The sequence below is a fragment of the Xyrauchen texanus genome, chromosome 28 (genome assembly GCF_025860055.1).
Source record: "Xyrauchen texanus isolate HMW12.3.18 chromosome 28, RBS_HiC_50CHRs, whole genome shotgun sequence".
Classification (NCBI taxonomy): Eukaryota; Metazoa; Chordata; class Actinopteri; order Cypriniformes; family Catostomidae; genus Xyrauchen; species Xyrauchen texanus.
This window is the reverse complement of record NC_068303.1, coordinates 33,846,901-33,863,204: the sequence shown is the minus strand read 5'-3', so window position 1 is coordinate 33,863,204 and position 16,304 is coordinate 33,846,901. Positions and strand designations below refer to the sequence as shown.

The following is a 16,304-nucleotide window of genomic DNA, read 5'->3' as shown; positions in this document are numbered from 1 at the left end:
AAGGTTCATCTTCCAAAAGGACAACGACCCCAAGCACACAGCCAAGATAACAAAAGAGTGGCTACGGGACAACTCTGTGAATGTCCTTGAGTGGCCCAGCCAGAGCCCAGACTTCAACCCGATTGAACATCTCAGGAGAGATCTCAAAATGGCTGTACACCGACACTCCCCATCCAACCTGATGGAGCTTGAGAGGTCCTGCAAAGAAGAATGGGAGAAACTGCCCAAAAATAAATGTACCAAGCTTGTAGCATCATACACAAAAATACTTGAGGCGTTTCAACAAAGTATTGAGCAAAGGCTGTGAATACTTATGTACTTACATGTGATTTTCTTTTCATTTTTAATAAATTTGCAAAGATTTCAAACAAACTTCTTTCATGTTGTCATTATGGGATATTGTTTGTAGAATTTTGAGGAAAATAATGAATTTTGGAATAAGGCAGTAACATAACAAAATGTGGAAAAACACACTGTATATACACTGATCAGCCACAACATAAAAACCACTGACAGGTGAAGTGAACAACATTTATTATCTTGTTACAATGGCACCTGTCAAGGGGTTAGATATATTAGGCAGCAAGTGAACAGTCAGTTCTTGAATTTCATGTAATGGAAGCAAGAAGAATGGGCAAGCCTAAGGATCTGAAGGACTTTAACAAAGGCCACATGGAAGCAATGGAAGAAGGTGGCCTGGTCTGATGAATCCTATTTCTTTTAGATCATGTGGATGGCTGGGTGCACATGCATCATTTACCTATGGAAGAGATGGCAGCAGGATGCACCATGGGAAGGAGGCAGAACAGCAGAGGCAGTGTAATGCTCTGGGCAATGTTCTGCTGGAAAACCTTGGGTCCTGCCATTCAGGTGGATGTTACGTTACTGACACGTACCTCCTACCTAAAGATTGTTGCAGACCACGTAAATCCCTTCATGGCAATGGTATTCTCTGATGGCAGTGGCCTCTTTCAGCAGGATATGTGCCCTGCCACACTGCTAAAACTGTTCAGGAATTGTTTGAGGAACATGACAAAGATTTCCAGGTGTTGACATGGCCTGTCCGATTGAGCATCTATGGGATGTGCTGGACCAACAAGTCTGATCCATGGAGGCACCACCTCGCAACTTACAGGACATAAAGGATCTTCTGCTAACGTGTTGATGCCAGATACCACAGGACACCTTCAAAGGTCTTGTGGAGTCCATGCTCGACAGGTCAGAGCTGTTTCGGTAGCATGAGGGGGGCCTACACCGTATTAGGCAAGTGGTTTTAATGTTGGGCTGATCAATGTGTCCGTATAAAAAAAAAATAAATAAATAAATATATATATATATATATATATATATATATATATATATATATATATATATATATATATATATATATATACACACACACACACACACGTGTCTAAAAGTTTAGAATAATTAATAGATTTAGATGTTTCTGAAGGAAATTGGTACTTTAATTCACTCAAGTGGCATTCAACTGCTCCCAAAGTATAGTCAGGACATTACTGGTGTAAAAAACAGCACCATCACTATTTGAAAAAAGTTATTTTTGATCAAATCTAGACAAACCCCATTTCCAGCAGCCATCACTCCAACACTTGAGTAATCATGCTAAATTGCTAATTTGGTACTAGAAAATCAATTGCCATTATATCAAACACAGTTGAAAGCTAGCTATTTTGTTTATTAAATGAAGCTTAACATTGTATTTGTTTTTGAGTTGCTACTGTATGCAATATACTGACATGTCTTAAGGTCAATATTAGGTCAAAAATGGCAACAAAAACAAAGAAACAGCTTTCTCTAGGAACTCGTCAGTCAATCGTTTGAAGCCATGATTTCATACAAAGGTGTACACTACAATCTTCAAAGACAAAGGACAACTGTCTCTAACAAGGACAGAAAGAGATGTGGAAGGCCAGATGTACAACTAAACAAGAGGATAAGTATATCAGAGTCTCTAGTTTGAGAAATAGACGCCTCACATGTCCTCAGCTGACAGCTTCATTGAATTCTACCCGCTCAACACCAGTTTCATGTACAACAATAAAGAGAAGATTCAGGGATGCAGGACTTATGGGAAGAATTGCAAAGAAAAAGCCACTTTTGAAAACAAAAAGAAAAAGGTTAGAGTGGACAAAGAAACAGACATTGGACAACAGCTAATTGGAAAAGAGTGTTATGGATATTAACCCCATTGAGCTTTTGTGGGATCAGCTAGAATGTAATGTGCGCGAGAAGTGCTCGACAAGACAGCCACATCTATGGCAAGTGCTACAGGAAGTGTTGAGTGAAATGTCACCTGAGTATCTGGACAAACTGACAGCTGGAATTCCAAGGATCTGGAAAGCTCACACACATGGTTACACAATCACCCTATTATCAATGAGTTTTTAAACATTTAGTCCCATGCTTGTGGTATTACTACATTTAAAGCATTAAACAAAACATCCCACCTTTTGCAACATTGCTCTTCTAAGAAACCTGAATGTTAACGTTATGATTAAATTGACAGATTTGCAGCTTCGGTCTTAAGAGTGGCCATTGTTGTACTTAATATATAAGGGGATTCAACCTCTGCAATTGAAATGTACATGTAAGTAAGCAAAATGAGAACTTTATCCTTCAGTTTCAATATTATGAGGAAAATTTTAAATAAAGCCACTATGCTCAGTGTAGTGAAAAAAAGAAATATAATATTAAATAGCACCAATATTCAATAGTCTCCTGCAAAAACTTGCCAAATTCTTGTAGCTGTTGTATACCAAATCCAACATTATTCCAACATATGCACATAGTTTTTGCATCAATATGTAGTATCAAACAATTACACTCCAAAAATACATTTGAATATTTAATTGTTAAATGAGAATAATCATTGGGTATTTATAAGTGCTAACTGTTACATATAGTGCAGAACTGTAAGAACATATCCATTTTAAAGGCAGAACATTTTAATCAGGTTGCAGGCATGTGGGCGGTTGTGAAATTACAATTATGTGGCTTGCTGTTTGTTGTATTAATAGAATCAGAAATTATGAATCTTTTTGCATTTATTAGCCTCACAGATACATCAAACTGCCAGCACATCAAAGCCTTCTACTCTTGGGCGGGCAGGTTGTCCGATTTACAAAATCAGTATTAGATTACATTATGTAGGGTTAATGTGAACCAATCAAGTCTGTTCAACAACATGGGCAAGGGGATGTGTAGTTCTTGCTAAGAGTAAGATATTGAAATGATGTGTTATTTTAGGTATTTTTTGAGCAAGATAAAAAAGGGGGAGACTTCGTGTTTCATGTTGTTATTTAGCTTTTGCTTAGGTTGAGGACGGATACAGAAAAAAACACCACACATGTATGTTGCGTTATTCAAATAGCGAATACCACTTTGCATTTGGCATGCTAATGTATGCTATTGCTATCTTAAAATTAGCTAACCAGCATAATTTTACAATATAAATCAGTAATGTGACCACTGACATATAAAGACAGTACTGTGCAAAATTTTTAGGCAACTGTAAAAAAAAAATTGCATCATGAGAATGTCTTCAAAAAATAATGCCATAAAAGTTTTCATTTATCAGTTAACGTCATACAAAATCCAGTAAACATAAAACAAGCACATTATAGTGCCAAATTGGTTGCTTAGGAAGCCTGACTGGAGTCACTCAGCATGCCCTGGATTCACTCTCTTTAAGACAGATGTTTTTGTGAAACATCTCATCTGCATTAGACTTTTGCACAGTAATGTATATATAGAACTATATAACATATATATACTGTGTGTAATGTGTGTGTGTGTATATATATATATATATATATATATATAAAATCAGTGAATGTGACAGGAAAAAATAGCATGTACAACTGAAGAAATTAGTCACATTGGGGACATATATCACTTTGAGGCAACTTAATTAGCTAATTTAAAAATACATTTATTCCATTATGTTACACGGAATTACTCTGAAAACCCTAATAAAGTTAACTTTACTCAATTGATTAAGTAAACTCGTTCCCTCAATTAAATTGAGTAATGGCGTCTCCAAAACGTGTCTATTTAAGTTCACTTAACTTGAATGAGCTTCACTATTAAGGTTACGGTAACTAAATGCACAGATTTGATATACAAATGTTGTTTCTACTTAATAACTTTAATTGAATTGACTCAAATTGAAATCATACAATAACAGCTTAAATAAAGATTAAATGATCCTAGGTCAATCATTACATTTATTTCTCCACAGAAATGCATAGACACCTATACTCAAGTTGCACGTGCACTAGAAGAATTGAGATAGTGTTAACAGGGTCAAACTTGACCAAAGGGGACACAGATCACCCTTAGGTGGCATCATATGAAAAAATTTGCAAAAAAAATAAAAAATCAACAGAAATAATACAACAAAATAGCTAAAACCTCAATGAAATCTTAATAACTGTGTTATATTTGTAAATACTTTGGTATCTTTTTTTTGTTAAAGACGTCTTCAGTAAGTTTAGCGGCACAGCGCACAGAGTTGGGTCATTGATAGTAATAGCATTACTGCGGCTTGTAATATAAGAAATGTGTTGAACCGTTATTTCAGCCATTTAAAATCGAATAGATCACTAATACATCATGTAGCAGGACAAATTAACATCCGAGGTTTAATTCTCTCTCTCTCTCTATATATCTGACAGGAAACTGTGTTACTCTGTTATGGATGGTTTTATCGGAGTAAGGACAAGGTCTTTAATGTCCTTGGTGAGGCTGTGGAGCTCTTTCTGAAGGTCTTCCATGTCATCGGTCATGGCAGGTCTGTCTCTGGCTGCCTCCCCCAGATCACTCTTCTTTTCCTGGCCATGACCCTGTCCGACCAGCTGCTTCACCACCAGACTCTGGTACTGAGACAGCAGCCTGTGCTGGTCCTAAGGAATACAGGCATGCATACACTCAGGGCTAATTAGATTAATCAAATACATTTGTTGAAATGTGTGTAATACAAAAAGGGTCTTGTCAAGATGCATTTAGTTTCTAACATAAAATGGATCGAAGATGACTTATTTAAATATCATTGAGGATTAAAAAATGATCATAGTATAAACATATTAAAAGTAATTTTGCAAGGGAAAAAAATAGGAAAAGGGGGCTAGAAGATGAATATTAAAAGGAGTCTGAGTGTTGTATCCAATGCATGTTACAGATGAAGTTACCGTTTAAAAAAAAAAACAGTTGGCTCCGACACTTCTTGGTTCTGTCGGCAATGCAAATTTAAAAGGGGCCTTGCTCAAATTTAGCAGAAAATGCCTAAAAGCTGCTGTTTGAGGGGCTGAAACACATTTGCTTCAGAGTATTAGAGATTTGGGCTTCTTTAAATTTCCACTAGCATCGTTGGATCTGGAAAAACATCATTTATGATATTTCACAGATCACGCCGTAAGCCCTTTTCCATAATCAGGCCGAACAGTTCTCATCGCAAAAATGTATTCATTTTACAACGTCAGGCTGGTGAAGCTGTAAATGTAGCATTACAATGGAAATTCAGCTAACAAACAACAATAGACACGGACCATGTTGTAAAAAGGAAAGTAGAGCAAAAAAGGCGAGAGGTTTACTATCATTTGCTGAGGGCTCGTGCTTTGCCCGGACATGGACACGCAGAAATGTTAAAGTTCCCAGACTAGCTAAAAAGGATATTTATTGACAAAATATTATATATGTGAACAAAATGTGCTTAAGCTAACAGCACACAAACAAGTATAATCTTTCATGTCTTACTGAACATCCCATTAAACAGTCACAGTGCTGTGGAAAAAGTAAAACCTTTCGATTTAATAACTAGTTGTTCCTTCATAGACAACAATAACCTCAACCAAGTGTTTCTGGCAGCTGCGGATTAAACCTGCACAACACTCGGAAGGAATTTTGGACCATTCTTCCTTACAGAACTGCTTCAGCAATATTTTTAGTATGTCTGGTGTAAACCGCTCTCTTGAGTTCATTTCACAGCATCTCTAATGGCATAAGGTCTGGGCTCTGACTAGACCACTCCAAAAGGTGGATTTTCTTTTTTTGAAGCCATTTTGTAGTGGATTTACTTTTGAAGTTTAGGGTTATTGTCCTGCTGCATCACCCAACTACTACTGAGCTTCAGCTGGTGCATAGCAGCAGCTTCCATCGTGGTGTCCTGCCATGGAAACCATGCCTGTTTTTAATGTTTTCTGTATAGCAGACTTATGAACAAAAATGTTAACTAGTTCCAATGATTCCTTCAAGTCTTTAGCTGTAACTTTAGGGTTATTTTTTACCTCATTGAGCATTCTGCAGTGTGCCCTTTGACAGCCACTTCTAGGGAGAGTAGCTACAGTACTAAATTGTCTCCATTCAAAGACAATTTGTCTGTGGACTGATGAATATCGAAGCTCTTTAAGATAACTTTGTAACTCTTACCAGCTTTATACAAAGCAACAATTCTTGATCGTAGGTCTTCAGAGGCTTTTTTTTAAGTGCTTTAAGTCAAAGTATTTCTAACCCACACCTCCAGTATAGTTTAATTAATTGGCTGCCAGATTTGCCAAATCCTGACTTCGCTTTTGTTGACGTCTTTAGCCTAGGGGTTCACATAGTTTTTCCAACATACACTGAATGTTTGTATGATGTATTCAATATGTACAACAATACAAAAATTTGTGTGTTCTTAGTTAAAACAGATTGTGTATTTTTCACTTTTGTAACTTGGATGAAGATCAAACCAAATTTTAAAGCAAATTGATATATCAATTCAAGTAATTCCAAAGGGTTCACATACTTTCTTGCCACTGTATTTTGACAGCAAGTAACGTGTTCAAATCAAAACCTGCATATATTAGGTTTGAATACTGAATATGATGATATTGAAGTCAAATATTAGTATTAGTAAACTGTTACATAATCACACAGGCTAATTGAACCAAGTTAAAACTTGTTTTACCGATAGTTCAGAAAGAACATACAGATATTTCTTCACTATAAACCATAGATTTCCAATTATAATAATGTTTTATAAAATAAATAAAAGTTATTAAATTATATTGTTTCTATGTTTCATCTAAAGCATGTTAATAAATAGACAATATATGGGAAATATTTTCTCCTCTTAAAATGTAATAAGCGTATTTATTTTGCTATCCTTAAACACACAATTAAGTCCCTTTCACACAGAGATCCTGGTATTAATCCTGGGAAAAGTCATTCCGGCAACTGTTCTGGGACTGCAAAATGAGTTCATTTACACATCAAGCACTTTCCCATAATCTGTGCTTGCATTCACGTACATCCTGGGGCAATCGTCAAGACCAAAGTGCCATCACATAATGTAAAGTGTCTTGAGTTTACTGATAACCGCGTCTTTTCCCTCGAGAAGCCCGCTTTTTCATCATCACGTAAACAAACAATTTGCATATAATAAAACTAAACTGACAGTTAAATTTAATACTCTGCGTGGGTGACAAAAGTTTGTTGTCTCTCTATTTACACGATTAATTTTATTATAGCAGATAGGCCTACTTTTATAACTCATAAGATAATTTTGGTGTTAATGGTTTGTGTTTTTGGCTTCTGTCTTCCAACTGAAATGCCTCCCAAGGACAAAAAAAGATTGAAAATGAGAGTGATAATTGCCATGAAATACCATTTTTTTGTTTGTTTAACAACATTGCACAGCTGTGCTTCACATGTTTCAGATTTAGGGTTTATTTGGTTACCTCTGGAATCTTGCTTTGTAGGCTGCCTATGATGTGTGGCACACAGCGTCCCGGTGCATGCAGCATGCAGTGTGTGGCGTTCTGGAAGAGCAAAACGCTGGTCAGATGCAACACAAGCGCAGGGTCCTCTGCATCTCTCAGCTGCTCCAAAAGGGCCTGACGGTGCACAAAGAGAGCCTGCCTGCACACACAATCATACATTACCCATGAAATGATTTTGTAACATGAGCCTGAATTTACCTGTTAATAGCCATGTATTTTTTCCCTTTCAAGTGCAATCAGTTTTAATGTGTGTATTTTGAGCAATCATTAATGCATTAAGTTAATGTGTAAACTTTGGTAGTCTGAAAAGCATGTTTTAACTACATAGATCATGTTATTTGATGAACAGAAAAGAAAAGACAGATGAATAAACACTTGTGATCAATACTGAAGCGGTGTTGTGCAGGGAACAGAAATATATGCTACCTTTCTCTTTTTTTATCCCCTTTCTTCAGAAGGAGCCCACACTCTTCTGCACTCGTCTCCAAACATGACAAAAAGTCTTCGATGCTCTGTAAAAGCCAGAAAGAGAATTTCTAACTTTTGTGTTAACTGACAGCTGAGAGATGATCATATCTTAAGAGAGACTGACAGATTTTCTGTCATCAAACGCACTTTTCCATTAAGACTGTTGTGTAACTTCATCAGAGGAGCTTTAACCTCATCTGAGAGCTTTGCCAGAATCTTCAGTCTTACCTGCAAATCAGCAATAAACACATGAAAACAAGAAAAAAGACAAATATGCAGGCATTTACATGCACACTCACAGATGAATTAGAGTACTACATTTAACAGAGCTAACTGAAAAGTGTCTCGTTCTGTTTAAAGGAATGTTCCAGGTTCAATACAAGATAAGCTCAATTGACAGCATTTGTGGCATAATGTTATTAGTTTAAAAAATTGTTTAGAATCGTCTCTCCTTTTGTTTAAAAAAAAAAGAAGAAAGGGTTCCAGTGAGGCACTTATAATGGAAGTGAATGGGCCAATTTTTGGAGGGGTTAAAACACAGACATTTTAAGCGTATAATTTTATAAAAGCACTTGCATTAATTCTTCTGTTAAAACTAGTGTATTATTTGGGCTGTAAAGTTGTTTAAATAATCGTTTTTACAGTCGTTTAAGGGTTTGTTGACATTACATCGTCATGGTAGCGAAGTTGTAAAATTGGCTATAACTTTACACAGAAAAGACTAGCAAGTGATTTTATCACTGTAAAATAATTATATATGCATTTCCTTTGTCTTGTGGCTATACTTTTGAAAGAGTGAATATTTTAATGTTCACAAATTGATTGCCTCACTGAAACCAAGATTTCAGCTTTTTTTTTTTTTTTTTAAAGAAAAAGGAGGGGTAAGTCAAAATAAATGTTTGTGGTTATCAATATTATCCACAAATGCTATCATTTGAGCTCAACTTGTATTGAACCCGGAACATTCCTTTAAACTAATATAAATAGTCTACATCATAATGTAGACTAATTGCAAAAAACTAGGTCTCATTTTCAGAAAACCCCACAAACAATAATAAAAAATGTCTTCAATTATTCATAAATAATTTTGTATTGTATGATCAAAATAAAGCTTCTTAAAAAGAACGTTCTTTTTTTGTCGTCCCAAATTGGTAAATGTAATTCTGGTTCTGTTTATGCTCTCATTTTGAAACGTCTAATTTCATTCCACAAGATGACAGCAAGCACTAGAATTATTATTTTTTTTTTCTCTATCACATTCCAACACAATATACAGATCTGAAATGTAGTTCCATTGCATGCACTTTAGCCCTCACAGATGTGCTCGTCCATAGACATTCAGTCTAATTTTCAGTTAATGCACCACACTTGTTATTTCATTGAATATCTCGGCCTCTGAGTAGACTAGAAGCTCAATCTTGGTGTCGTTGGAAAACTGATCCTCTATATAACATTGCATCATCAATAGTTGTATAAATATTTTTAGAATTATTTGTTTAGCAAGCTTTTCCTGCTGGATGGCATATTTTGTTCTGGATGTCTAAGAAATTACATTGGATTATTCAGCCAACCAAGCTCACAGACAAGTAAAAAAATGGCAATTGTTTTAGAAAACTGGCTAAGATCTGAGCAAATATATAAGCTTTGGCTACTTCAAGGCTAACAGCAGCAAAGTTCGGAGGATGTTTGTATTTGATGATTTTTGATGACAAAGGTTTTCAGGCCTTATTTTGTTATTTTATGTAACGAATACAAAAGTGATGGTATACTCTGAAAATTTCAGATTCTAAGCTTCCAAATGATACTTCATATGCCTGACTTGTGTATAAAGGGAATTAAAAGTTAAGCGTAAACTTTTTTCAGGATATCGTGCCCCATTTGGACCCGCCGGCAAGTCCAGAGTTTTAGGGGTGGTATAAATATTCCATATTACAGTCTGTGGACATGATTAATTGCATACATTTTTATAGCAATAATCACACGGAATTAATGTGTTAAATAGACATCTCGTTTTTCTGCTGATGTATCAATCGGCTAAATAGGTACTTACATTATTTTCTAGAAGATAAACAATACAATAAAGGAACAATCAGAAATGACACACGTATACAGATAAATATACAGTATGCATTAGTTCAGTAGTATTATTCCTGGTTTGATGCGAGCTGTCCCATTTTTAAAGTTAAACCTGCCTGCAGATACAACTTTTAATAAATCATGCAAATTTGATAAAACAAAAATAGGCTTGGATACATGGAGAGATTGGATTGACGACAAACTTTTTTTTAATTGAAGGTAAACAAAAATCTAACCCAATTTAACCCCTGGATGTAAAAAAATCAGTGCAGTTGGTGAAAAATATTATTAACCCTGATGGCTAAAAGTCCCCAGAATAACAGTTGATCGGACCTCACTGGTGATGGCAGACGTGGAGTCTGTTGACATGTGCTCAGCTGCCACAAAGCTTAGCAGAACATTGGTAACATCTGTACACACAGTCTTCAAAACATGCCTGGCAATGTTCGCCTGGGTCTCATCTAGAACGTCCAAAAACAAAAAAACAGAAGTTGCGATTACGGAGTAACAGAGAGAAACACTGCAAAAATGTGTTCAACATCTGTGCTGTTTTTTGCAGTCTAGTCTTGTTTGTGCTTGATGCATTCACACCACCGCAGATAGAGCATGCACCTTTTAGAGGTGCTGAGATGCTTTTATTTTCTGCACTGTTCTCTGAAACAGATGACATTTTAGAGCCTCAAGATGTTTATATGTAAAATACATTTGCAAAAACAAATAGCATGTAAACACACATGTAGCATGCAAACACCCAATATTTAAAATAAACACACAAAAACAAAACCTCTTGTGCCTGTGTGGATGTGGGATTTTTACGTTTTCTTTCAGTCACAAACACACATTAAGCTTTGCTTGTAACACAGGCTTCCCAAGTATTAATCAAAATTAAAGTGTTGCTGCTTTAAAAAAAAAAAACACACATCTCCATGCTAGTGTTGTTCTGCACGTTGATGAAATTTGTTTTCAGAAGTTACATTAATTTAAAATCTGCAGTCTCACTTCCGGCTAAATGGACCCAGAAACATGTGACTCACAACGCACCCTCCCTCAAAATAGGATCAGGCGCACCTTCCCAAGGCTCCATAGAAGGAACATCAATACATGCTCTAGGGACAATCCAAACCTAATTTCCATTAAGAATCACTTAAAATGATAGTTGCATATGGCCATTATTGACTTTCAGTCCTTTAAAGCACCCACAATGTAGGGTATTGTCTTTGATGGGAATAGGGTATAAGTATGATCACTTCAGAATGGAATGTGCAAGTGGGTGTTGGACGCATGGAAAGTGGCAGAAGTTTATTTACATTTTAAATCCAGTCTTTTTTTCAAAGGTTTCTTGGGATGAACAGCACGAGTAAGCGCACTTTATTGTTTAAGTTTAACTGTATGGTGATTCAAAACATTAATATATTATGATCTATTACAAGCTTGTTAATCTGCACTGGATTTGCTCAACGGCACCGGCTTCATTGTAAGCAAAGGTCGCGATGCAATTGTGAGCTGGTTATGTAGTAACGTGGTCAGTTAAATCATCATTTGGTTCTCAAGTTAGTGGAAAAGCGTTCAGATTCTGTATTGAGATTACCTCCTATGATGTAATATGTAAGAAGCATTTCCATTTTGTGCGAGTTACTTGGATAAGATCTCTATCCGATCACAGTGGAGATGCATTTAGCTGGACTGCATTTAAACCTTGCAGTCAGAGAATATCCAGTCACTATCCAGATATGAAACGCAAATGGAGCCTAAGAGTAATGAAGCAGTAAATAATTTCCTTAGAAGAATAAAGATGAAATTCATTTTAAAATCAGTTTCTTGACATTTTTGAGAATTGTGTCATACCAGTAAGTGTAGTTGTGTCATTATTTAATACTCCAACATTTTGGGAACTGGTAGCTCAGCGAGAACAGACGCAGACTACCACCCCTGGAGTCGCAAGTTCAAATCCAGGGAGTGCTGAGTGATTCCAGCCTCCTAAGCAACCAAATTGGCATGGTTACTAGGGAGGGTAGTCACATGGGGTAACCTCCTCGTGGTCACTATAAAGTTGTTCTCGCTCTCGGTGGGGTGCGTGGCGAGTTGTTCGTGGATGCCGCGGAGAATAGCGTGAAGCCTCCACATGCACCATGTCTCCACAGTAACACACTCAACAAGCCACATAATAAGATGCATGGATTGACTGTCTCAGACGTGGAGGCAACTGACATTCATCCTCCGCCACCCGGATTGAGTTGAGTCACTAAGCCCCACGAGGACTTAGAGTGCATTGGGAATTGGGCAAGCCAAATTGGGGAGAAAAAACTACTCTTTAAGTAACAGAGAGAGAACAGACAAACCTGAGAAGAGTTTGCTTCCTTTCTCAAAGAGGCGGATGTTGTTATACAAGTTGGTTATTTCCTCCTGAAGGTCCTTCACGTTTTTCTTTCGACTCCCCCCTGCTACGGTCGAACTAGAGGACATGAAAGCTGTTCGGACCACTTCCTGGTATGTTTTTGACAATGGTCTGGGGGGAAATATTTTTCCATGAGATTCTACAACTTCACTTTTCCAAACTACATTGACATGGTCTAAAGCAGAAACTGTGAAAACAACAACCTCAGGCATGTCTTCTCTGCTTCAGTATTTTCATGGATTTAATGTTGAAGTACATCTAGTGTCAGTTTGCGTTAATGTCAGTACTAAATGTTTTGAACCTTATTAACAGCTCCGCAAGATCCTGCAGCATCTCTTCAAAGCTGTCACACACCTTCTCCTCAAGCACCTCCATGATCTCCTCCACTGACAGGAAGGGCACCTCTGCTGGCTTATTTCTACCTGTGACACATGCATTCCCAAGACACATCAACATGTGGGAAACTTACAAACAGACATGGTTAAAATGTATCAGCCCTCTACACGGAGCGTACACCACTCGCATGTGTGACCAAATTTTGAGGTATGCAAATAAAAAATGTTTAGCCACTGGCTAGTAAATATACCTATATTTCATTCACCAGTGATTGAGTTGTATAGTGGTGAAGAAGAACTTTATCACAGAGATCCCTTCACTGAAATGCTGTGTCTCAGGAGCATGCACTCCAAAGGAAATGTACCTTATTTTGCCACAGTGCATCCTGAGCTGTCGTGAATTGTAATGTCTCCATCACTTTAGTTGAGCCATGATATACTATAGTTAAATTAACACAGCATTTAACAACTTCAACTCTGTTTTGCTTTAACTTTTCCATGGAGTGTTTTTACAACATTCTCTGATTTCCAGCATGGCTACAGACCACTGCAAGATGCCTTTTGAACATTTCTAGGAAAGTAAAACGTGTTACAAAACTCACAAGTTTGCTTTAAATCTGTGTTCTGTGTGTCCAAAGATCAGATCCACGCATTTTCATTTCATATGTCTAATGACTCTTTAAATATATCTGTGGTTTATAGTCAGTTGTTGATCAAAAAGCAAAAATAAACATCAATTCTAACCACACATTGCACTAATGAGGTAAAAACAACCATGCAACATCTCTCTCATTAATGTGTGATGCACTCATTCAACCACAAACAATTGCTTGTGGAACTGTTGGTACACTTTTTGTACCATTTTAGCACTTGCTCTACATATAAATGTAAATTCAGTGTAAATACTTATGTAAATACATACAAATTACACAAACATGTAACCAAATTGTGTTAATTAAGAACCCTTTGGAATTACCTGCATTTAGGTATAAATTTGTATTACAATCTGAATTGACCTTCATTTAATGAAGTAATGAACAAACACAATCTGTTTTAACTAACACAAATGATTGTATTGTTCTTGTGCATAATGAATACATCATTCAAACATTCACAGTGTAGGTTGGAAAAAGATTGTGAACCCCTAGGCTAATGACGTCAACAAAAGCTAATTAGAGTCAGATGATGGCAAACGTTGCATCCAGTTAATGAAATGAGATTGGTTTGCCATTCACAAGAAGCATCTGCTGACGTGGACCATGCCTTGCAAAAAAAGAGATCTCAGAAGACCTATGATCAAGAACTGTTGCTATGCATAGAGCAACAATTCTTGATTGTAGGTTTTCGGAGTTCTCTTTTTTTCTAAGCTTAATATCTAAGCTCTTCAAGATAACTTTGTAACCCTTTTTTGCTTTGCATAAAGATAAAAAATGGTTACAAAGTTATCTTGAACAGCTTAGATATGCATCTGTCCACATCAAGACTAAATGTCTATAAATGGAGATGATTTAGTACTGTGGCTCCTCTCTCTAGACGTTGCCATCCAGCCAAGATGACTCAAAGGGCACGCTGCAGAATGCTCAACGAGATAAAAAAGAACCCTAAAGTGAGGGCTAAAGATTTGAAGGAATCATTGGAACTGGTTAACCTCTCCGATTAAGAGTCTACTACATGGAAAACATTAAACAGGCATGGTTTCCATGGCAGGACACCACGAAGGAAGCTACTGCTTTCCAAAAAACACATTGCTACACATCTGAAGTTAGCCAAAGACCACCTTGACACTCCACAATGCTACTGGGAAAATGTTTTGTGGACTGATGAAACTAAGGTTGAATTGTTTTGGAAGAACACGCAGAACATGTATGGTGTAAAAAGGGCACTGCATACAAGCAGAAAAACATTATCCCAATGGTGAAGTATGGTGGAGGGAGTATCATGATTTGGGGCTGCTTTGGGTCTTGGAGCTCAGCAGAAGTTGGGTGATGCAGCAGGACAGTGACCTTAAACATCAAAAGTACAGTAAATCCACAACAGAATGGCTTCCAAAAAAAAGAAAATCCACCTTTTGGAGTGGCCCAGTCAGAGCCCAGACTTTATCCCAATAGAGATGCAGTGGAATGACCTCAATAGAACCATTCACACCAGACATCCTAAGAATATTGCTGAGCTGAAGCAGTTCTGTAAGGAAGAATGGTCCAATGTTCCTTCTGAACATTGTGCAGGTCTAATTTGCAGCTACCAGAACTGAAAATGACTAAATACAAGGGTACACTTACTTTTTGCACAGCACTGTGAATGTTTCATGGGATGTGTTCAATAAAGACATGAAAGATTATAATTGTTTGTGTGTTGTTAGCTTAAGCACATAGAGTTTGTCTATACTTGTGACTTTGATAAAATAACATTTCATGACCAATTAATGCAGAAAACAAGCTAATTCCAAAGGGTTCACATACTTTGTCTTGCCACTATATGCGTGTAAAAACTATTTTTTTTGTATATATATTTGTATATACGGAAAGTAAATATTAGTTGATGTTGTAGCTAACTTATTGCCTTTATCATTTTAATATTTATTTTAAATGGTTCAAAAATGAAGCTTCATATTAACGGTCTACAATATCTTTTATGGTTTTCACCAATTTTAATAATTTATTCTGCTATTTTTACAAATTGTTGTTGATTTACAGCATCCACAAATAAGTTAAGCTTCAAATTATTTTGTTTATCGATGCTGAAAATCTCTTTCCATTTTGTCGAGGCCCTGGATTGAAAACGTAACTATATTTAATACTTTATTTAAAAAAACCTCTTAACTTACAAGCTAGAAAATGTTTTCGGTTCATCTTGTTGGGGTCCTGATTGGCAGCATTTTACATTATACATTACATTTCAAAAGATAACCCAATTAAAAATGGACTTTGTGATGCACTCTATGAGACTCGTAATATTTATTCATGTAGTAAGGAACAGTATTGCAGCGGCCTCAGTTAAATGTAGTTAACACATATTTCTGTTTGATGAAATATTTTGCTGTTCCAATCAACAATACCTTTTCGGCATTATGAGTGTTACCATTGAAACAAATACCATCTCGTAATTTTATACTGCGTTCACATAGTGTCAGAATTACTGTAATTATGTGTCAAATGTTCACACACTACGGCGATTGTTTTCAAAGTGCCATTACAAACTTCATCAAAGGGTAGATCGGTACAGGTTTTCTTTTGGTCTGTGTTTGTA

General features: G+C 36.5%; 1 protein-coding gene across 1 annotated transcript in view; it reads right to left on the bottom strand.

Annotated features, from left to right (window-relative positions):
• Positions 1–3,853: 3,853 nt before the first annotated feature.
• Positions 3,854–16,304, bottom strand: part of ufl1 (UFM1-specific ligase 1) — a 28,109-nt gene continuing 15,658 nt past the window's right edge. Inside the window, exons 13-19 of the mRNA XM_052095887.1 lie at positions 13,025–13,145; positions 12,668–12,834; positions 10,662–10,789; positions 8,400–8,480; positions 8,211–8,296; positions 7,743–7,923; positions 3,854–4,928 (exon numbers count right to left, since the gene is read on the bottom strand). Of these exons, the coding sequence (XP_051951847.1) occupies positions 4,710–4,928; positions 7,743–7,923; positions 8,211–8,296; positions 8,400–8,480; positions 10,662–10,789; positions 12,668–12,834; positions 13,025–13,145 (983 nt within the window). The 3' untranslated portion in view covers positions 3,854–4,709. The remainder of the gene's footprint in view (positions 4,929–7,742; positions 7,924–8,210; positions 8,297–8,399; positions 8,481–10,661; positions 10,790–12,667; positions 12,835–13,024; positions 13,146–16,304) is intronic.